The sequence below is a fragment of the Panthera onca genome, chromosome B4 (genome assembly GCF_046562875.1).
Source record: "Panthera onca isolate mPanOnc1 chromosome B4, mPanOnc1 haplotype 2, whole genome shotgun sequence".
NCBI lineage: Eukaryota > Metazoa > Chordata > Mammalia > Carnivora > Felidae > Panthera > Panthera onca.
In genome coordinates this window covers 11,146,068-11,170,192 of record NC_138345.1, presented here as the reverse complement: position 1 = coordinate 11,170,192, position 24,125 = coordinate 11,146,068, and the positions used below count along the sequence as shown (strand labels likewise).

General features: G+C 40.3%; 1 protein-coding gene and 1 pseudogene across 5 annotated transcripts in view; one reads left to right on the top strand and one right to left on the bottom strand.

The window, feature by feature from the left end:
- Positions 1 to 24,125, bottom strand: part of CDC123 (cell division cycle 123) — a 57,240-nt gene that overhangs the window by 31,723 nt on the left and 1,392 nt on the right. For 2 of the 5 annotated variants that reach the window (XM_060659610.2, XM_060659613.2), the window contains exons 2-6: positions 21,894 to 21,965; positions 8,124 to 8,181; positions 7,849 to 7,881; positions 2,593 to 2,688; positions 9 to 115 (exon numbers count right to left, since the gene is read on the bottom strand). In XM_060659610.2, the coding sequence (XP_060515593.1) occupies positions 9 to 115; positions 2,593 to 2,688; positions 7,849 to 7,881; positions 8,124 to 8,181; positions 21,894 to 21,965 (366 nt within the window). The remainder of the gene's footprint in view (positions 1 to 8; positions 116 to 2,592; positions 2,689 to 7,848; positions 7,882 to 8,123; positions 8,182 to 21,893; positions 21,966 to 24,125) is intronic. The other 3 variants (XM_060659612.2, XM_060659611.2, XM_060659614.2) reach the window with 3 other exon arrangements.
- On the top strand, positions 17,376 to 17,494 carry LOC132660498 (U6atac minor spliceosomal RNA; annotated as a pseudogene).

The window sequence follows — 24,125 nt, the reverse complement described above, 5'->3', positions numbered from 1 at the left end:
ATACTTACGGCTGAGTGAAGTCACGAGTGATGAAATCAGAGCTCTTGAACAACAGAAAGATGTCGCTGAGGGTTTTACATTTCAGAGAACTGTTCATTGCTATCCAGTACGCATCCTAAATGACAAAGCACATGCTACTTAGGGTACATTCCAAGTTAGTTGTTATGAATGAAGCTCAGGCCTATACACAGAATCAACAATGCACATTACGTTTAAAGAAAAAGTTGAGGTAAGACATTTTAGCTGTACTGTCCAATTTCAAATTATACTTCTAAACAGTGAAGAGCGGGGCCGCTGCATGGGGGACGCTGGGTTACAAACACACAGGTCCTCACCATCCCGCTCAGGTGCAAGCACTTCCCTGCGTTTTTCTCACCGATGATGAAAAGAGGGGTGAAGAAATATTAGAAATCTGACACTTCAGCTCAACGATCAAGGTGTAAAGAGTCTGACCAGCTACTCTCTAAGAAAAAGGAGATCCTTTCTCTCTTCTTGTTTCTGGGCAGTGACAGCTGGGACACCTGAACTGTGAGGACTGGAGTTTAGACCCATATCTATCAATCTGCACCATCACAGCTTTGCACGGTAAATGTCTCACACACATGAACCAAAAAAAAAGGTAACAAGAGCAGGCATGTGAGGCACAAAGCTTAGCAGAACATGCCTAAAAAGGACAGAATAATTAAGTCACTTACACAGCATACTTCTCCCATAGATCAGACACAGGACAGGAATGTGATTTTAAGAAAATTAATGTTTGCAAAAAACTATCCAAAAATTATCCACACTACGTGAAAGAAAGCAGTGGCACATGGTAGGCACAGAGAAAATAAAATATAAATGAACAAATGAATAACTCAAAACCAAAATAATATATCCATCTTAAGTGGAAAGCCTCAGCCCAGTTCAGCAGTAAGGAATGATTCAAATTACTGTTCATATACAAACTACAAATGAGTCTCAATGACTTCGTTGTAATAGCTTCTTTATAATTTCCCCCAATGAAAAAGATGATGAGCTTCTAGTTGAAAATGGTACACTGACCATAGATTTCCCTCCACTGAAACTACGGTTTATGCATAGAAAACCATGAACTCCAAGAAAAACAAAAGATTGAGTAAGAAAACTGCGTCATCCTGGGGTGCCTGGGTGGCTCAGTCGGGCTAAGCATCTGACTCTTGATTTCGGCTCAGGTCGTGATGTCCCAAGGTTTGTGCAATCGAGCCCCACATCAGGCTCTACGCTGACACTGAAGAGCCTGCTTGGGATTCTCTCCCCCCTTCTCTCTCTGCCCCTCCATGCATGCATACGCATGAGCTCTCTCTCAAAATAAATAATCGTTAAAAAAAAAAAAAAGAAAACTACGTCATCTTGTGAAGCATGTATCAGATGTGCATACAGTGTCTGTGTTACCCTAACAGGAGAAACAGGGAGTCCTGACCTAATGAAAACATGCTATTACTCGAAGAAGGAGAATGGAATATAAAACAATGGGAAAGAGAGGAATGAGCATAATCTTCTCATTCCCAAATGGGCAGCAATAATGGGTACTATAGCTACAGCTAAAGAATAAAGTAGAGGAAAATAACAAAAGAACGCACTGAAATATGTGAAAGCAGTTGGCTCTGAAGAGGAAGAAATGGTGAAGAAAAAGAAATGTTAGGATCTGCTTATGTGGGAAGCAAGCATATAGATCTTTTAAAAATTTAAATTGTATAAAAAATTTTAATTCTATACATGTGTAACTAATTTTAGTAAGTAAAACTACAGGCTAGATGAGGTAGAATTTATCTTTCACTTTAGAATAAGCAAAGATAGGCACATGGGATGATTTTTGAAAATGTAAATAAGTCTTTGATTCCTTAAAGGAGCTTTGCTGACATAGTTGTTTTCTATTGGATTAGAAAAAAGAACAGATTTTTCCACAAAACTTAATATAAATATAAAAAAAAATAAATAAATCTTGTCAATGCACTATTATAATAAAACACAATTTAAGAAAATGTCTGTTGATTTCCCAAACGGCTCTATTTTTTAGGTGTTTTGACATTTTAATTTTTTTTTAATGTTTATTTTGAAGGAGAGAGAGACAAGGGGAGGGACAGAGAGAGAGGGAGACACAGAATCCCAAGTAGGCTCCAGGCTGTGAGCTGTCAGCACAGAGCCCAACATGGGGCTCAAACCCACGAACCGTGAGATCATGACCTGAGCCCAAGTCAGACGCCCAACCGACTGAGTCACCCAGGTGCTCTGGTCTTGTGTTTTAATTTTCAGTACTTTTCAAAAGAGAAAATTTCCTGTTACACTGTGAACAGCTGAAGTTTTGAAAAGGGGCAGAGAATGGATTTCCTCAGATTTCTAGCATGATCAGCAACATGAGAGATTGCAACTGTCTTCTGGCAAAATATATAGTATTTTACAAACCCAGGGAAGTGCTAAATCAGGAAAATAGGAGGAGGAAAATAAAAATAAATTCCACAGTATTTTCCCTAGAATTAGGAATAAAATTATATCTGTGGGGGATATAAAAAGAAAGAAATAGCAAAACAAAGAATATTTCAAACAGTGAGAGATTTACTGATGTGTTCCTACCCTTGGGGCACTCCAGTTAAGCTTAGGAAATACACTGCCCCCCAGGGAATTGATAGCTTCTTGGACCTTAGTGGTGAACTCGGGAAATTCTGGTGCCTATAGAGAAAGAAGAAAGCATTTGGGCATGTCAATAACGTCACAATAAATATAGAAAACAAGATCAAAATCTCAAACAATTAAGCGTGTTAAAAGTTGGAATACAAAGTACTATCAGAATTTCTGAACTGAGCCGAATAAAATCAATGATCAAATATTTACCAGAAAGGGGGGGGGGGGGGGGAATAATAACAAGCGCCCAGATGGCACTTTCTAAAACCATCGAAGCCCACATAGCTAAAAAGACAGACATCACGAGGCATCTGGGGATGTGAGGAAGGACTGAATGGTTCTCTTCACATCTACAGAACCCACAGTTATGAAGTGAAAAGAGACAGATGAAATGTCACCTGTACACATATTCCAACGTTCAGAATTAACACTTCCCATTTAAAGGGCCAGAAGCCTTTCCATCTAGAGGAAAAGATTCTTGGACATAGCCTCAAAAGGCTTCATAAGAATGAGAAATAAATGATGTGCTTAGCCATATTTAAACACCGCTATTTCCAGACAAGTTTTAATATAAACACACTCAAAAATAGGACCTTGGTTAAGTTAAAATGTTCTTTCCTTTTTGGCTGATTTTAAAATGTGTATTTTATATAAGCAAGTAATCAAAATGTCCAAAATGTGTGAAGGAATGTTCTGCCGTGAGCCTTATGTCACTAGCTAGGGAGTAGTTGGACACGAGTAGAGAAAAGGGGAGTAACAGACGTGGAAGTGGAGCCTGCAGGGGACAGAATACGAAAATATGAACAGATTCGCTATGGGCACGTTATCCGTTTATATTTGCCGCCCCCTACTGGGCCAACTGCAAATTCTGAAAAAGTCCAGTAATGACCAGTTCTTCCAGAGGGGGCAAAAGTTAGAATGGGTCTAGAATTAGCTCAACTGCACACTGCAAAAAGAACCAAATGGCTTCTGTTGACCCCCATCATCTAATCCAGTTGCGACAGGGAGCAAACTGTGTCAAGAGTTTGGAAAACACACCAAAAAAATGTCATTTAAAAAAAATGGTGGCCTATTCCCCAAACTAGAAACCAGCTTTAAGCAACAGGCTAGTGAGTAAAGAAGGGAGAGCAGGCTGGACTCCCTTCCTTATGCTACAGAGGTCTGGGACTTCTAGACCGGCTGGCAGCATCTTTCGTATGTGCCACCGCATCCATTTTTTCGGACACCTTCAGTTTAGACACAGGAAATTAAACTGCAGCCATTCAGAGAGGCTTTCAAAATGAGTAACAGCCTTGAGTCCTTTATTTTCCATTGGCCTCTCCCCATTGAGAAGCAATCAGGATCTCTATTAAGCCAGTAATTTCCTTACGGTCCCCTGAAGTTGCTAATATGGCTCGCCAGGGTTCTATCCATAAAAACGTTTCTCAAAAATCTGCTGTAGCAATATTTTCGATGAATGGCAGTTATACAAATTTTATAACATGAAGGGATTCAATCTTCAAAGACAAGACAACTTAATTTTCCTAACCCGTAACAGTTCAGATTGCTTTGTATTTACGTATTATATTTTAAGAGGTGACAGTTCCTCAAATCCTCAAATTATTCCACTTTAGGAAATCCTGCTATCAGGATCCAAAAACAAATTTAAATTATGAAAAGTTTCCATACTGTGAAGACAAACGCGTGCTTCGTGGAAGACCATATTGTGCACCCACAGCGCACCCCCTGGATTATCTGACTGTAGCCAGGTCGACGAGCGGCTTTACGACTTGGTGAATTGCAGGTAAATGATGACAATGAAAAGTACTTCTTTTGGACACACAAATTCTATCCTGGCTGAGAGAAATCCAGCAGTCTTCCTCCCACCCTTGAAGGAGGCAAAACCAATCATGCCTCATTTACATATTCATTTCAGTATTTCTAATCTACAAAGGTGTCTCTTCTTTGGTTTCCCTTTGGAACCAGTTAAAATATCTGCCTAGCTCCCTCAAGAGTTAAATAAAACCTTCAACATGTGTCAAAGAGTTTTATTTCAATATGGGAGCCATGATTCTACCTTTTTCTGAAAATTATCTTTCAACAGATCATTTTAAGCTGTCGCTCAGTGAGTCGATTTTAAATATGCAAAACACCTCAGTTTTCTGGGTAAAGGTTCCTGTTGTGAGGTAAAATCTACTCTTTTTTATCATATCTGTGGACTTTCTGTGATCCAAACTCTCCTGTCTTTCCAACTACCCCTACCATACCCATTAAGAAAGGATATTTCTTCTTGTATTTTTTTTAAATCATGAAATGTTTAAAATATACAAAAAAATATATATTCATGTTCCTGGACCCATATATTCAACAATTTGGTATACTTAACCCAGACGTTTAAATCTCTTAAGGGAACAAAGTGACAATACAAATGAAGTTCCTTACCTCCTCACTCTCTTCCCTAATCCTAATCCTAACCCTTACCCCTCCCCAAAGGCAACCAGCATTACAGACTCAGGCATATTCTTCCAGAGTCATGATTTTATAATTAATGATACATGTGACTGACCATGAATTATAGCATTTAAAAAATTTAACCTAACTGCTGTCATTGATATGTATACCTTCAGCAAACGGCTCTCACTTTTGAGATTTACCCACCTGGACTGTGTTTTAATTTTTAGTTCCATGTCTTTGTATCTAGATTAATGGACTATTACCATTCGCCAATACCATGTATTACCTGCCCTTGGACCTTGGCTCACATTCCTCCACTAAGAGTGTGCTACTATGAATGCTCCCCTGCCCAACAACATCTAGTTCCAGCCAGTGAAAGCCAATCACTTTAGTGACTTTTTATTTTGAAATGATTTCAGTCCTTCAGAAGGCTTAAGAGAAGAATAATCAGAATTTCCAGATACTCTTCACCCAAGCATTTACCATGTTTGTTTTATCCTTCCCTGCCCCAAATCTCTCTCTTATAGATCTATGCAGATATATGCATTTATTTATACATATGCACACATAAAACAAACTTTTTTTCTTACATTCTTAAAGTAAGTAGAAGTCCCAATGCCTTTTTACCCCTAAATACTTCAGTATGGTTCCTAAAAAGCAGTAACATTCTTTTATATAACCTACAAAATTATCAAAACGAGGGAGCTAACAATGACAGAATACCATCATCTCATCTGCAGATCTTATTCACAATGTGCCCATTTCCCCAATAATGTCTTTTATAGCAAAAGAAAAAATTTTTCTGATCGAGGATCAGGTTGCCATTGATTACATTTAGCTGTTTTATCTCTTCAATATCCTTTAATCCTTCTTCCTGTTGTTATTATCTTTCATGACCTTGACGTTTTTGAAGAGTACAAAGCAGTTATTCTGTATGATTTCCAAAGAGTTGAGTATGCTGGATGCTTCCTCATGATTAGATTTAGGTTATGGATTTTTGGCAGGTGATGTGTCCTTAGTGTATTGTATCAGGAGGCACACAATGTCGGTTTGTCCCATCACTGACAAGGTTAACTTTGATCACTTGGCTGCCATGTCTTTCCTCTTGTAAAGTTACCATTTTCCTCTTTATAATTAATAAGTAATTTTGGTGGAAATACTTTGAGAATATTTAAATATCCTCTTTCTCACCAAATATTCACTCAATGGCTTTAACATCTACCCCAGCAATTACTATGATCATTGCCAAATGGTGATTTCCAAGTCTGTAATTCCTTCTACATTTGTGATTTGGTGCCTTTTCTACTCTAAAGGGTTTTCCCCTCTGCTCCGTTTAGTTAATATAACCATTTGTTTGTCAGTATGGGATCACAGACTCTCATTTTAATAAATGGTGACACTTCACTAACGTCCCTGTTTTGAGACTCCGCTATCTGGCCGGGGGGTTGGCCTATTCAAGCTGGCCTCTGGGTCCTTCTAGTCAGGTCTGCCTCCTGCTTACTTTCTGACACAAGCTGTCAAAGGTTCATCTTCACTTTCTGACCCCTGGTCTTGACTTTCTCCAAGGAGCTTCAATTTCTTTCAGTGGAGAATGGTATCTAGAAACCACGATCAAAACACTTGGTGTGCTCACTGCTGCCATGATGTCACTACATGACAGCTCCCAGGCCTTGGAGAACAGAGTCTGGTAGATATACACACATGTAAGTTAGTAATTTCCCAATCTATCCATCTATTAGATAACAGGAGTTAGAACTGATAATCCTTAACCTTTTTAGGGTCCAGGTCAAATATCATTTCTCCCTTTACACATTCTAACTGTTGTCTGTTCTGACAGCACTTTGCCATCTACCCCCAAAGTGAGGCATCTTTCCCTGCTGGCTTATAAACTCCCTAATGGAAAGGAAGCAACCCAAATTCACCTTTGCTCGGAACTCACTACAGTGCCCTAAATATGGTAGATAACTACCATGTATGTTTAACTGAACAGGACTGTCATGAACAGAGAGTGACTGACCTGCATGACATCCAGAGTAAAAGGAAAACATAGAAACTTTCCCTTCCTGCATATAATGGCATGCTTTTTATACCTAAGGAAATACACTGGTTTAAGCACCTCCGGTTACTTTGCTTGTACTATATATACCAGGTCTCTTCCGTTGAAATAAACAAAAGTATCTTCTTATTTAGAATTGTATCAGAATATAACCTCCCCTAAAACTAGTTTCCTTTGTTGTGCCTTTACGTCTATTAGCAGAGAATTTGATAAAAAGTTCTCTTGTCTCACAGTATAAGAAGTTTCATTTACCTACTACATTTTTAGAAATACGTGTTTTACTTCACTCATTCCTTTAAAAATATTTTTATTAAAAATATATTTCGAGTTGACTTAGACAACAGCATTCTTATCCTCAAAGACTCCATAATACTCAATCCACTTCCACATTTTGATACAAGATACTGGTTAAAGCCACACATTACTCTCACCTGAAAGAAACTGTAATTTTTATGCCATTTAAATATATTTGAATAAGTGAACAGAGATTTCACTTTAGGTTCCACAGATCTGGGAAACGTCAAAGTTTAATGTTAGGCTTGATTACTTCTTTCAGAGCTTAAGAGAAACAAGTCACAGCACCAACTATGCACCTTAATAAATAAAAGCCAACGAGAAAAATAAGTAAATGGGAATCCATCGAGATCCGCATTGAAATCCCGAAACATCCCAGGTGACAGCGTGAGGTTGAGCCCCGGCTGGCACAGCTCTGCTCTTACCGTTAGCGTGGCCGTGTTCTCGTCGTCCGACCACTGCACGGAGAGGACAGAAACAAAGTATTAAATGTGGATAGTGCACTGGGCTTCCCCGAAGCAATGCTCCATCTAAAAATGATACATAAATAAGAGACATCTTTTCCTGAAAACAAAGTACATGTCAAAGTGAGATTTTCATGTAATTTCTCACTTTACCAAACATAGGCTAAGATGTAAATATGAGAACCATTTCAGGGCTCACTGAAATGATAGAATGGGCTGTTTTATTCTGAACCAACCTGTATTTCTTCTGCTTCATCATCACTGTCTGGCTGAGAACATGTTGGTGGATCTTCCCTAGAAGAACATAAAACAAAAATTAAGCAAGAAAAAGGCTTCAGTACCATGTATGTAGTCCTAAGTTCAGTCATACTAAATATATATTTGAAAAGGGAGAGGGTATGGTTTGCTCAGTTGGTTGAGCATCTCTCAATTTTGGCTCAGGTCATGATCCCAGGGTCATGACTCCACGTTGGGGTCCATGCCAAGTGTGGAACCTGCTTGAGATTCTCTCTCCCCCTCTGCCCCTCTCCCCTGTCACACGCTTGCTCGCTCTCTTTCTCTAAAATAAAAATAAAAAGACAGCCTCAGAATTGGAGGATAATGTTAGGAAAAGTTCATTTTTTTAGAGAGAAAAACCAACACAAAATAAAAAGAATACAAACTTCCTGCCCTCTTCTCATACATCACTAGAACCACGGAAAAGAAAAATTCAACCTCCAACTCCAAGGACACTAGCAGTCATCTACAACTCTGAATCCCGATATATGAGAAAGTGCTGCCACAGACGAGGAAGATCAAGTGAGATGAAGAAGGCAAAAGGAATCATCGGAAGAGCTGTTCTACCGAAGAGCGGGTCCCCCTGAGAGGCAAAATCAAGAATCTTTTTCTACCTAGTAAGAAAAGAGTGTGTGGGCTGGGGTCAGGTATTGCCCTGGACCTTGACTGGCACCACGGAAACGTGTGGGGGGAGACAGGGAACGAAAGACTTGACGTGCCTCCTTTGAAGCAGCTGGCGAGCACAGCACGGGTGGAAATGGACCACCTAGTAGCCAATCCTCATTGCCTAGGGAGAAAGCAAAGGCTGAAAACACTCAGAAGGAATAACACTGCTTTGGTCTCTCATCAACACTAAACCACAAATAACTGGCCTACGAAGAACTCACCACGTCAATGAAAACAAATAATAATCCAAACAAGAACCAGCACAGGATCTGTACCAAGAAACTATAAGAAGAAGGGAAAGGGAGGCTGCTGGTTGACCAGGGGCATTTATCTATCCCTATGCTCCTCTGGAAACCCCACTAAAATGATAGGAAAACTCTCAAGGAAAAAAGGGATCAAAGAAGAGACAGCTGCAGAAAAGAGACAGCAACAGAACTTTGGAAAACAGAAAGCCAATGAGGAGGACAACCCAGCGAGCAAAAGGGAGAAGCTAGAATTACCACTGATGACGAGACCGAAGTTCTGGGCTACAAACAGGTAGGTTGCTTGTGTGAAGTCCACAGAAGGGACAGTAAGATACACGTAGCCTTCCTCACCCTGCACACCAAAACAACTAATCCTCTCCATGAACCAAAGAGGGTAAGGACTCAGGTCCATACTGCCCCGGAGGAATACGAGGGTGAAATGCTAGAGTGCGACAAGCAGCCTTGTGAAAGTCACACTAACAGTGAGGCCCCTAGTCCCCTTCCTCCCACTCTGCTCCCAGAACACACACAGGTTACAACATTCTTCTCTGTAGAAACTCAACCACCCCAGAGGAAAGACCTGTAGATCTTTCCGGGAAACTTCCGTCAATTTCTGCTCATTGCTGGCACTCTTAGCGAGCCCCACCCGGTTTTTACAAAGTTTCCAAGTGTGTGTGTGTATGCGTGTATGTGTGTGTGTCCCCCTCACTCTCAAATATGAATAAAAGGCCTAGAATCATTAGAAAACTAAAGAAAGGCTCCAAGATGAAAAAAAAAAAAAAGTTTTTTAAAAGGAAAAATATTTTTTAAATCATTAATATCCTTAAAAATAAAGATACTACATCCACAAGAGAAGACCAGAGGGAACAGAGGACAGGATTGAACCTGTAGAAATTTAAATCTGGTAGCTGAAATTTAGTTGTCTTTATTTTTCTTAATGTTTATTTTTGAGAGAGAGAGAGAGAGAGAGAGAGCAAGCAAGCAGGGAGAGGCAGAGAGAGGGAGAGACCCAGAATCCAAAGCAGGCTCCAGGCTCCGAGCTGTCAGCACAGAGCCAATGTGGGGCTTGAACTCACAGACTGCGAGATCATGACCTGAGCCGAAGTCAGATGCTTAACTGACTGAGCCACCCAAGTGCCCCAAGTAGCTGAAATTTAAAAATTCAATAGCATGAATATGGCAAAATGAAGGAAATTTCCCAGAAAGGAGAACCAAGAAGACAAAGAAACAGGTAACAGAGAAGGAATGATAAAATTCAGAGAACCCAGCAAGATCCAATATCTAAATAATAGGAGTTCAAAAAAGAGAAACAAGAAAATAAGAAAAAATTATCAAAGATACAGTATTTTTAAATGTCCCCGAACTGAAAAATAGGTCTCTAGAATGAAAGGGCTCACCAAGTACACAGCATAGAGAATGGAGGAAAAAAACCTTAAATGCTATGCAAAGATGGCCACAATAATTCTTGCCATCTGGTCTGATATGCTCGTCTGCAGGGCGACTTTGCCACACTTGCCATCAAATAATGGCATTTATTTCCCCATTCCTTTCATTTAAACTGGCATCAAGATTCCTTGTAATCAGCAAAATGTAGCACAAGTGACAGCACGTAATTCAAGGTGTCAGAAGCCTTTACAGCCTCCGCTCAGCATTTGGAATGCTGCCAACCCTATGCAAAGTAACTAAGGGTAGTCTTTCTTCTTTTTTAAAAAAAAAATTTAATATTTATTTATTTATTTATTTGGGGAGGGGGGGAGACAAGCAGAGAGAGAGGGAGAGAGTGAATCCCAAGCAGGCTCCAGGCTGTCAGCACAAAGCCCGACATGGGGCTCGAACTCCCAAATCATGAGATCATGACCTGGGCCAAAATCAAGAGTCTGATGCTTAACTGACTGAGCCACCCAGGCGCACCCCGCCCCCTCCCCCAGAAGGGTAGTCTTTCTGAGATGAGAGTCCACATGGGAAGAGAAACCCAACATCAACTGCCAGACACGTGAGCGAGGCCATCTTAGCAGAACCACCAAATGACGACAGTGACAAGAATGCCTTAGCAAGACCAACAGAAGACTCATCCAGTGTCAAGAAGTATGGGCATCAGTTCCCTCTAGCCCGTCTAGTCCCGTGGGAGGTCAAGGTGTGGCCCAGGTTTGCAACACAACTGAGGAACCCTGAACTTAGGGAATCACGTCTTCTACAAGGTAAACCGGTTCGGTCTCTGACCCAAGGGCAGAAACACTGTCTTCACCTGTCCTAGACAATAAAAATCCTGTTCTGTGCTAGAGAGGGAGCTGCTATCTCTACCTTCCAAGGCTCTCTGCTATATAAACATCCTTGAAAAGATAACAAGAATAAAAGGCATCAGTGCCTCTGCTAGCAAGGTAAGCAGGAAGTGAGAGACCCAAGGAGAACTCTCAACACCCAGCGACGCAATCACTGACAAAGTGTTCATTGTTTTTAAGTCAATACGTTTGGGCAATACAGAGGGCTATTGTGAAATGTAAAAACATGAAAGAGGAATTCTCAAAAACATTCATAAAGAAAACCAAGTCACAATAAAGGAACACAAATCAGAATGACATGGGACTTTATGGAAGACAGTAGACCATGCCTTCAAAATCACAGGGAAATACTCTGTCTAAAATCCCATACTAAGCCAATTCACCCCCTCAAAAAAATCCAGAGTAAAATAAAAACTTTTTCCAGGTATGAAAAGACTCCAAGTTTTTCTTCCTATGCATTTTAGAGCATGTGCTTCAATAAAACGGGTAAATCAAGAGACCCAAAAACGTGATATCCAAGGAAAAGAAAATCGGGCACAGAATAGGAAAGTTCCAAGGTAACAACTGTATACTAGCCCTGAAGAGCTGCCAGACTGGAACAGGAAGATGGACTGCTAAAATGAATCTGGGAAAGGAAAATGGACCCGCTGGATCTGAAATGTCCTGGAGTGTTTAGAGAAACAGCTAACAGGCTTATGCCCTGTTTACTGGAAAAATTACTAAGTATTAGTGACAGACATATGGGAATTAAGTAAATTTAACGAAGCTGGCTAGTAGTTCCAGAGAAAACAAGGTTATAAAAAAAGAAAAGGTTGGGGCGCCTGGGTGATCTCGGGCTCAGGTCATGATCACATAGTTTGTGGGATCGAGCCCCGAGTCGGGCTCGGTGCTGATGGCGTGGAGTCTGCATGTGATTCTCTTTCTCTCTCTCTCTCTCTCTCTCTGCCCCTCCCCTGCTTGCATGTGTGCCCTCTCTCAAAATAAACTTAAGAAGAAAAAAAGTACAAAAAATAATTTTTTTTTAAAAAGGTCATCATAGTACACAACGTGGCTCAGCAGCCAACAGTAACATCATAACATTGTGACCACTGACTAGTGATTTAACCAAAAGCTGTAATGAAGATCTCGAGGGTGTAGGAAAACTAAATCTTCAAATATCATAACAGAAAGGTGGAGATAGCATCTTTTTAAGAAATAATTAGTGTAAGTATATTGTTAAATACAAAGCTACCAACAGTGGTTCCATTCAAATTTGAGGGCGTAATAAATTAAGTGTTACGGCAGCAATCACTGGAATGGCATATCCTCCTTTATAAATCAAGAAACTGACACGTGGACTTATCAATAATTTAATCAATCAGTCAATCTGGTGTGATTTTGGTTAATGCAGATCAGTTCCCTACCTTTTTTTTCAAGTAAGCTCTATGCCCAACGTGGGGCTTGTACTCACAACCCTGGGATAAAGAGTCGTGTGCACGACCTACTGAGCCAGTCAGGCACCCCAGGTCTCTAAAGCTTAATCAGTCCTCTGTAATCCTCAAGAATAGAGTTCCCAGATCCACAAAGCTAAGACCCAGACCCTGGAGTATAATGAGAACGCTAACACACTGTCACCTGAGTTCCCTGCTCAAGGAGCTATACAGCCTTTCCTTCTCTTGCATCTCTTTCAACACCACACATCCTTAAATATGACATTATCATCTTTAATATTGCTCCACCATACAAAAGGTACTCAATGAACTTGAAAATGTGTTTTACCACTCTAAAACATCAGGTTTTTTTGATTGCATAATGAAATACATTGAAAAATCATGTTTATAATCAGTGTCTTCATATAGTTCTTAGAAGGACTTATCACAATGCCTACTCTGAGGTAGCTCACAAAACCGGATCACTGTAAATGATGACGGAAGGTATAAATTCTCAAGTTTACTAGACTTTCTTTCTAAGGTATAGCTCTAAACACTGATGACTGGAATGGTCAAAGTATGATGCTAATATTTAGAACTATTCTGTATTTCCTGTATCACCTCCAGCACTGAGCAATGGGAACCCTTAAGAGCACTGGCTTTGGAAAAAGACATGGTCTGAGTGTGTCAGTTCTCCCACTGTTAGTCGAGAGCTTTGCACCATTATCCCGTCTACAAAACCAAAAGAGAGGGGCTACTCTTGAGTTGTGAGGATTCAAATCAGGAACATACGCAACAAGTGTTTAATAGCTGGTGTCTATTATTATTCTGCCTTAAGGGAGACAGGTCAGGAAAGAAAGAACTCAAGACCAGAAAGGAACAAATCAAGATTAGTTCTTGGAAGCAGTGAGTCAGACCACCTGAGTCAGACCCAATTTGTGAGACCAGTTCAAGTATCACCTCTACTGCAGCTTACAGTGATTATTTAAACTTGAAAAACATGCTTATCAGAATATGGATGCTTTTATTAAAAAAAAAAAAACAACAAAAACAAAAAACAAAACCCAGACACCTATTTATTTACATCTAAATTGGCCACTGAACGTGGAATCCCAAGGTAGGATACCCCACCCATCTTGTTATCTCAGTAACACACTAGGCACCCATTTCATATTATAGGCACCTAAAAATGTGCAAAAAATGACTCACTTGTATCAGAAATGGATGTTACCAGCCTCCTTTCCCAACCCACTACAGACAGTAATAATCAAACCAAGCTTTCTTTCTTACTGAACCCTGGATGCAGCCTCAGAATCCTTCTCAACACATCATTCTAGGAAACCATTACCAGATCTGAGTTGGCAAACAAGATAAACCCAGTTATCAGCCTTGGTCTATACTATTCATTTGACTCTACCGTGGAAGAAAGTGAAGTAACCATGTTCATTTATTCATTCATTCACTCAATACATACTCATTAGGCCCAGACTCCGTACTAAGTTAAAAATGTAAACAAGATCCCTTACAGAGCTGAAACGCAGAAATGAAAAAAAACGTACTGCATGTGGAGGTTATGGGAGATTAGGAATGAAGAATCAAGAGCTATGGAAACCCCAATACCCATTTCCCCACTTCTCTATTAATAAAACCTCCAATTTGTTCAGAAACTAAGTGCCCCTGTGCCTTGAGGACTTCTCCCTAACCACGCCAGTACCTACAGACCAGTTCACCACTCATGGCTATTCCAACGCCCTGCCACTGAGGGGGACCCACCCCTGACCAACAAGGGACAGAGAGCTCCCGAGAAGGTTTGCTCTGCTCTTCAAGAGGAATGTGAGACAGGATCTCCTTTCTTCTGGCTTCTGGATATGACAGTGGGAAGGCGTGATGCTTGAAACCACTATGGTGAACTTGGACCCTGGAGAGGAGAATCAAGAAGTTCACAGAGAAGCTCTTTTTGGGTCCTAGCATCACTGACCTACTACACTTCCCAACAATTGCCATGTCATAGGACTTCTGAAATAATTCATTTGCCTCCTTGTTTAAGTCATGTTTAAAATGGGATACTAAGTTAGTCTGTCTGGGCTACTAAAACAAAACACTGAGTGGCTTTACACTGAGTGGCTTTATACTGAGTGGCTTATAAACAGGAGTTTATTTCTCACAGTTCTGGAGGCTGGAAGCCAAGATCAGGGTGCCTGCAGGGTCAGGTTCTGGGCTGCAGATGGCCACCTTCTCACCGTGTCCTCACATGGCAGAGGGGGCAAGGGAGTTCTCTGGGGTACCTTTTATTAGGGCACAAATGCCATTCACGAAAGCTCCACCTTCATGACCAAATCACCTCCTAAAGGTCCCACCTTCCAATACCGAGTATCTTTGGGAGTCAAGACGTCAACATATGAATTTGGGGGCCACACAAACACTCTGACCATAGCAGATATCCTGTATCTGCAATGAAAATCAACCCACCCACTGACCTGGGGAACACACACAGGGAGCACTAGGTGGCAGGTTAAGGAGAGTACGTAAGAGCTGGAGGAGCAAAAAGGCCGCATTCACTTCTTGAGAGATGAAACTGAAGAAATATTCACAGCCTTGGTCTGCCTTTTAATTTCTTTGTACCAACTAACTTGGAAACCTAGAGGAAAGCATTTAATTAGGAAATCCACTTTCTGAGATAAGTACCTTAATACACTAGTGTTAAACATATAAATTGTTACAATGGTTAGTGAAAACTATCTGGCAATACTAGTTAATATAGGAGTCAAGACTCCTATAACTGGAGTCTAGGATTCTTATTGTACAGAAATAATCCTACGTGCAAACGGTGTTCCATGCAAAAATATGTTCACTGAGGAATTATTTTTCTATAAACTTGCAAATGACCTAAATGCCCAACAACTACGAAATTAATTACAGCAAGTACATATCCATGGGAATTATGCAGTTACTAAAAATAATTTTATGCCAGGGCGCCTGGGTGGCTCAGTTGGTTGAGCGTCCAACTTCAGCTCAAGTCATGATCTCACTGTTTGTGGATTTGAGCCCTATGTCGGGCTCTGTGGTGACAGCTCAGAGCCTGAAGCCTGCTTTGGATTCTGTGTCTCCCTCTTTTTCTGCCCCTCCCCCACTCACGCTATCTCTTTCTCTCTCTCTCTCTCTCAAAAATAAACATTAAAAAGAGATTTTTTTTTTTTTTTTTTAAATAATCTTATGCCATTTTAAAAACACATGGAGGGGTGCCTGGGTGGGTCAGTCGGTTGGGCATCCGACTTTGGCTCAGGTCATGATCTCACTGCTAGTGAGTTCGGGCCCCACGTCAGGCTCTGTGCTGACAGCTCAGAGCTTGGAGCCTGCTTCACTTTCTGTCTTCATCTCTATGCCCCTCCCCTGCTTGAGCTCTGTCTGTCTCTCAAATATAAAAAATATAAAAATTAGAAAAAACCTTAAAAACACATGGAAAATTACACAATTGTGTTCACTGAAATAAAGAATATAAAATTATATATTATATAAAATATATATTATATGCAAACATGTATTATGTGTAATAATGTATTACATATTGGACGAATATAGTATAAATTATATAAAATAGGACATTACATATTATATAAAATATAGTATGCTCATAAGATAGGCTAAAAAATGTATTTAAAAAGACTAGAGAAGATATTCCAATATTTGAACAGGATTTGCTTTTAGATAGTAGAATTAGAAGTGATTTTTTTCTGCTTCTTTATATTTTCTCCATAAAGTTTTCAAGTCTACTATAATAAGTACTCCTTTGGTAATTAGTAATAAGGTGGGGCATCTTTTACACATGATGGAATCTCTAGGCATTCATATTGTTCCCACTCCGTACCATTTCAGAATTTATCTTACCAAACAAAACTGAGTCATACATAACTCCCATAGTCTATGCTAAGGAAAGATGCCTAATCGACAGATCTCAGTGTCTACCAGCCATAGTTCACTACTGGCCTACTCACAATAGAAAGAATATTCAGTAAGTCTCGTCCATTAACTCCATTCTATTTGTTTGTAACTATAATACTGTATTCCTTGATGCAGGGATACATCCCATGTAAAAGAGCTAAAATGTCCACATACTAATAGACACAATTGTGGTACTCTATTAACAATATTTTAAACATACACACTCATTCAACTAATTGTTACTATCTGAACTCAGGGAGAAATTACTGATAGACAGAAACCAACCTGGATTACTCTGGCCTGAATAGAGATATTCTGGCCTGCAGGACTTCAACAGTTGAACAAATGAAACCAATGGGATGTCTGGATCCGAGGCCATAAACCCTACTGTCGATATGAACCCCAGGATAGGACTGTGCTGTTTTCCCTAGTGTAACTTGCTCCGTTGGTCAATATCGTGGATCGATAAGTGATGTGATATTGTAACCAGTGCATCTAGATTGTAATCACCTGGAGGCTGTCCAAAACTGTTAACCCATTTAAAGTTTAATTATCCCTTTAGGTTAAGTTAAATTATGTTCTTTTGGGGTTAATTAAAGCTTCATGGGGTGTTCTCGTTTTACTTTTTTATCCCCCTACTCTTCCTGGGAAAGTCAAAAAGATTAGGATAGCAAGTGTCTGAGCTGAGAGGTCAGCACTCCCCTTGACAAGGACGGAAAGGGCCCTCAGGCCTGACCACACACATTCGGTTAAGGCACCGCCAACTACTGTGACACGCCGACCATCATTTTTCAAGAAACAGACTCTTAACTATGGAGAACAAACACCTGGTCACCAGAGGGGAGGTGGGTGGGGGTATGGGCGAAGAAGGTGATGGGGATGAAGGAGCGCACCTGTCATGATGAGGACCCGGTGATGTTTCCAAGTGTGGAATCACTGTATTGTACACCTGCAACTAGTATTACACTGTATGTTAACTGGAATTTGAATTAAAACTTTAAAAAAAAATTCGTAGGTTAAAAAAATTAAAAAAAAAAAAAATTGCATGGGCTCCAAGGAAAAAAATGAAAAGATTAGGACAGCAAAGAATATACTGAGAGGGATACACAACCAAGCCCGCACACAAAACAAACACTGAGCTTTAAAAAGACACATCCGGGGGCACCTAGCTGGCTCAGTCAATAGAGCATGTAACACGTGAGCTCAGGGTTGTGAGTCTGAGCCCCAGGCTGGATGCAGAGATTACTTAAAAATATCTTTAAAACAAAAAGGTTTGAAGAAAGCTACTTAGCAATGAAACAGAGTAACACATGAATCTCAAAAGCATTATGTTGAGTTGAAGCCAGACACAAAAAAATACACACTATATAATTTCACTTACACCAAGGCCTAGAACTGACAGAACTAAGCCATGGAGACAGAAATCAGACCAGTGTTTGCCTGGGGTGGAGTTGGAGGAGGTGGGCAGGATTGACCAACAGGGGAGAGCAGGGACTTTCCTAGGGACTGGAAATGTTTGATTTTCTTTTTCTTTCTTTCTTTCTTTTTCTTTCTTTCTTTCTTTCTTTCTTGTTTGATGTTTATTTTTGAGAGACAGAAAGAGAATGAGAACAAGAACGACTGGGGGGGAGGGGCAGAGAGAGAGGAGACACAGAATCTGAAGCAGGCTCCAGGCTCTGAGCTGTCAGCTTAGAGCCCAATACGGGGCTCAAACCCACAAACTGCACGAGATCATGACCTAAGCTGAAGTCAGACGCTTAACCGACTGAGCCACCCAGATGCCCCGGAAATGTTTGATACTTTCAATGGCAAGGTGATGAAACAAGTGTGCATTATTTATCAAAACTCATCAAACGTTATACTCAAGATCTGTGCATTTTATTGTAAATGTACCTCATTTAAATTTTACCTGTATTTTCAAGTTTTTACCTATAAAAATAATCCCACCTAAAATCACTGCCCTTTTCAAATCAAAGGTTTTTCTCAGCCAGAGTAAATGACACCTTCGTCCATCCAGATGTTCAGCCAGAAATGAGAGGGTAATTCTTGCCAGCTCCTTCTCTGTCACCAAGTTCTGACGGTGCAGCTCCAACACCTCACATGCACTCACATCTCCCCTCCAGTGTCACCATCGTAGTTCATGCCACTGTCAGTGGTCGGTCCAATGCAGTATCCTCCTAACTTGTGTAATTCGGTCCAATGCAGTATCCTCCTAACCAGTCTTCAATTCCCACATGGTAACCGGTCCCAGTTCAAACCCTGAAATCTGCTCAAGTCACTGTCTTGTTCTGAGCTCTTCAATGCATTCCTACTGACCTCAGAATAAATACTAGAATCTTTAACAGGACTCCCACACACCCCCTAACTACCTCCCCGGTGGCACCGACCAACTCTTGCACTGTTCGGCCCTCCGTGCTCCAGCGGCATGACTCCCTATAGTTTCTAGCAGATCAAGACCTTCCATGCCTCAGAGCACTCCTTAATGCTGTTCCCTCAGCCTGGAAGATCTTTCCCTCCACCCATCAACTGACTACCTTCCACCCAAACTTCCTGACTGAGAGGCTCCTAAGTTACTTCTTCAGGGTATTCTCTGTCCTTCCCTGCCATCTTCAGCCACCCCAGCCCCAGTGATTTAAAGTCTCATCAGAATTCTCAGTTACATATTTACTGGTGTGCTTGCTTAAAGTTCCAGGTGAGATCAATGATGATGGTGAGAGCAGGTGGTGTTTCTTCAGAGCACACAGTAGACCAGGCACTGGGCGAAACATTTTACACATTATCTCTTTTCATCTGTGCAACAACCCGCAGTAAGTTCTAGGGTATCAGTCACCCCATTTACGGACAGGGAAACCCAAGCACAGAGCACTAGAAATTACAAAGACATGATCTGCCAGCAGGCAACGGGACTGGAGGACAGGCACTAGGCTGTATCCACTCCCACACACTTGAAGCTGAACCGCCAACTCCAAAAGGGCAAGATCCCTCTCTGATGGGTGCACTACTGTGCGGCAAGGTGCCACAGAGCCGTGCGACGGTATTTAGCAGGGCCCACCCACGCCACAAGCCCGCACAAACACCTGGCCAATGAAAAACAACACGGAGCTCTTCAATACGCTTGCAATACGGAAATCTACCCAGTACTTTCTAATGTTAGAAATTATTTTCTCTGTAGTCCCATTTATTTATTTTTGAGAGAGAGAGTGAGAAAGAGAGCACAGGGAGGGGCAAAGAGAATCCCAAGCAGCCTCCACGCTGTCAGTGCAGAGCCTGAGGCAGAACTCGATCTCATGGACCATGAGACCATCATCTGAGCCGAGATCAAGTGTCGGGCGCTTAACCGACTGAGCCCCCCAGGCGCCTCTACAGTTCCATTTATATAAATAAACTCATTATTGTTCTAGACTTGAGAATAATAAAATTATGTTTTTAAGTGCCCCAAAGTTGAGTCTTGCTTAACTATTCTACTGTTTCCTAATCCTGCAATAGAATTCATGAGACTCTCATTAACAATCTTCAGGTTATTATGAGGCTAAGAATAACCAAAAACAGAAATGTAATCCAGAAAACTACACAGAAAATTCACAAGAGAAAGGGAAGCGGAGTATGAAATTAGTGTTACTGAAAACACACACAATTCTATTCCCAAGTTCCTTCATCCAACAAATGTCTACCAAGCACCTCTCACGTATCAGGTACTGCCCCAAGTGCCAGGAACAGACCTGTCCAAGCCCCCGTTCTCATGAAGCCTGCACTCTAATAAAAGAACAATTATGGGAATTATGCCAGATGGAAGTAAGTATTATGCAGAAAAATAAAATGAGGTAAAGAGTAAAAGTGAGACACCAAAATGTGCCCACTCATACCATGAAGCAGTATTCAGCCTTAAAAGGAAAGAAATTCTGACACACGCTAGAATATGGGTGAAGCTTGTGGACATTATGGCTGAGTGAAATAAAGCCAGTCACAAAAGGACAAATCCCCTACGAGTCTGTTCATGTGGGGTATTTAGAGTACTCAAAATCATAGGCACAGAAGGTAGAACAGTGGTTAGGAGGGGCTAGTGGGAAGAGAAATGAGTAGTTCATGTCTAATGGGGGCTGAGTTTTAGTTTTACAAGATGGAAAGAGTTCTGGAGGTGGATGGTGGTGACGGTTGCACATTATAAATGCACTTACTTCCCCTGAGCTGTGCACTGAAAAATAATTATGATAGCAAACTTTATGTTATGGGCATTTTATCACAATAAAAAAATTTTTTTTCAACAATTCCAAGGGAGGGACGCCTGGGTGGCTCAGTCGGTTGAGCATCTGACTCTTGATCTCAGCTCAGGTTTTGATCGCAGGGTCATGAGTTCAAGCCCTCCATGCTCTATGCTGGGCATGAAGAATACTTAAAAACCAAGGGCTCCATGCTGGGCGTGAAGAATACTTAAAAAAAAAAAAAAAAAGGATAATAATGATAATAATAGTAATTCCAAGGGAAAATTATTTCCAACCTGGAATTCTACAAAAAAAAGGAGTTCTGTACACGAAGGGTTCCTGTTAAGCTAGTTCAGAAAGGAAGTGAGGGACGAGCATTTATTTAGGTAACATGACCTGTGAGCAAACTAGGAACTTCATTACATTCTATGATTCTTAAACTTTTTCAAGTTTGCCCTAAAAAGACTGAAGCATGGTAATGTCGTCCCTTTATAACTAGAGGAATTACAGCAACAGAGAAGGTGGAGGGGGGTTAACCATGGGGAAGAAAAGGTTAAGGAATTACACGATACCCTAGTAAAGCTTTCTGTTTGTAATGGACGATTAATTTTTTATCTTAAAAGTTGAAAGATCTCAAAAAAAAAAAAAAAAGAAAAAGAAAACGAAAACAGGCTGAAGAACTTCAGAGGGTCCTAATGGGCCCTCTTCCTGCCCCCACCCCCCTCCATTTTCTCAAGCAAGAGATGGAAGGAACTGCCCAGTTTCACAACCAGCAACTATCAGAGGAAGGAGTACTCAATTCTGAGTCTTATTAATTGAACACTGACAAGAAATACCCGACAAAGATCAGGATGTAATTTTAACTAGGGGGAAAAAAAAGGAGAGAATTGTGCCAAAGCTAATGTATTTATTTTACCTGGTAATTATTGAGATCTAATCACTGCAACATTTCTTTGTGATAAAGTTTAAAGAATTTTTCCTGGTACACTTTACCTTCCTGAAACCACCAGAGTTCCATCATCGAGTAAATAATCCTTCACATTCTGAGGAAGTGGAAGAATGACACTAAAAAAAACAAAAAACAAAAAACAAAAAAAACAATAATAATAAATAAATTTACCAAAAAGGCATCATTTTAAAAGACCAATCATAAGCAGAGAGAAAAATTCCAAACTCAATTTTTTAATTACTTGTTACCTTTATTTTAAAATAAAATGGGAAATGTTAATGATGTACATTTGATAGGAGACTGAAAATTAACAATATCAATAAAGATTGTGGGAAACTAAATTCGGCTCATATATTAACAACCGTGGTGACGAAACAAAAAACCACCAAATCCAAAGAACCACACTGAAATTACAGCATGAAAGGCACAAGCTCAAGAGAATTCTGAGTACATGGGCCTTCCAGAAATCAGACACCAGCAGATATCTGCAGCAACACAGGAAATGCAGTAAGCAAATCAGAAATTTACAGCATCTGACCACCTTCTACGACAGAAGACAGAGGTAGCCTTAAGATCTGGAAACCCTTCCTTGGTTGGCAGTGAGCACCTAAGGCTAAGAATCCACCATGGGTCTGGATGTGTTTTGGTGGAATCCCATTCAGCAGACTGGACTGCCAGAGCTATAAAGCTGCTTTAATTTGTTTCAGACAATTAAGGGAGGGCGAAGCCACAACCTGAAGTCACTTCAGAATCTCATGGGATAATCTTTTTACTCTGTAATAATAAATCATCAAGAAATTCTGCAACAGGTACCTAAACGTAATGCTATTATTTTGACCTTGAGGCATATAGTCTTTAACAACTGAAAAGAAATGATGGTTTGCTTTCAGAGTCAAGAGGACATCGACTCATGTATCATTTATTAAGTTTTCTGGCAAATCAGAAATGGTTTGTGTGCACAGAGATTATTCATGGGCTAGTTCAGTTCTTAAAACTAATATCTGATTTATCGAATTTTACAATTTTACATTGAAAAGCTTAATTCTTCAGGCTTTTAAGGTCAACCACTAGATCTTACTACTCTATTTGTAAATCTGCTAAACTTTAACCAATTTCAAGTGAGACTATGAAACTCAAAAGCTGAAAAAAAAAAAAAAAATCACCATATAACATGTTAAGTGCTACTCCAGGCGAGAATGTGCTTTACACAAACTAATGAGGCTGTCCAGAAAGAGCTTAGATCGGTCACTGAAATCCAAGTCAGGTGAGAGTCCAATGAGGTCTGTCCAACAGATGTAAAAGAATTAAATGACAAAGTACCTACTCCATTCTGTATCCCATTCAGTACCTTATACATTCAGTATCCTCTTCTAGATTCTAGAATTCTAGATCTTATCTGATTCTAGACCAAGCGAACATAATTATATACACACAGACAAGTTATTCTAATACAACTTTAAAGGTAAAAGGGGGCTTAAAAGATTATTTAATATAGCTCTTATGTTTGAGGAAAATAACCGATTTTAAAAAGTAAAGCAGATGGCCCAAAGTTATCTAGCTAATGATTCTTAAGCCTGAGTCAAAGTTCTAGAACTCATCAAAAAATCAACTTGTATTCTTACCCACCTAGTCATCTCTGAACCATGTAATAAACACTGAATAATAATGCTGAGTCAATAACAACAATATGGTCTCTCAGCATTAAAGCTGACAAGGACAATGACAAAGCTAACACAACGCCACCAGACTGGCCCAGATTGTGGAGGGATATCCTGCTGTATGTTAGGTTCCCGTGATATTACCACAGAACTAAACAGACTGAAGAAACAGCTTAAAGACAGAGCAAAGAACAGTTTCAGGCAACACGGCTTAGTTGTGGACTTTTAAAAACCCCACCTCCTGGTTATTTTTCACTCTTTGCTTCCTAGGAGCGGTACACACTCTAAGTGAACTAAAGTTATTTTGGTCAATGGAGCTTTGACTAAATCCAAAATGTAACAACAAGCAGCATTTCCGTGTGTTTACTACATGCCAGAAACAGTGGCAAGCATTTTAAATGTTTTATCTCATTTAATTCCCATGCCAAGCCTATTATTTTCTCAAATTTCCAGATGGGGCTTAGAGAGATTAAGCAATTTGCTCAAGATGCTGGGGGGACCAAAATCCAAAGCCAGGCAGACGGCCCCGATTCGAGAGTCCAATTCTTAACCATCAGACTTTCCTGCCGAAGGCAAAGGAAAAACCACGCCACAGATGACAAAAAGGCACCTGACTCA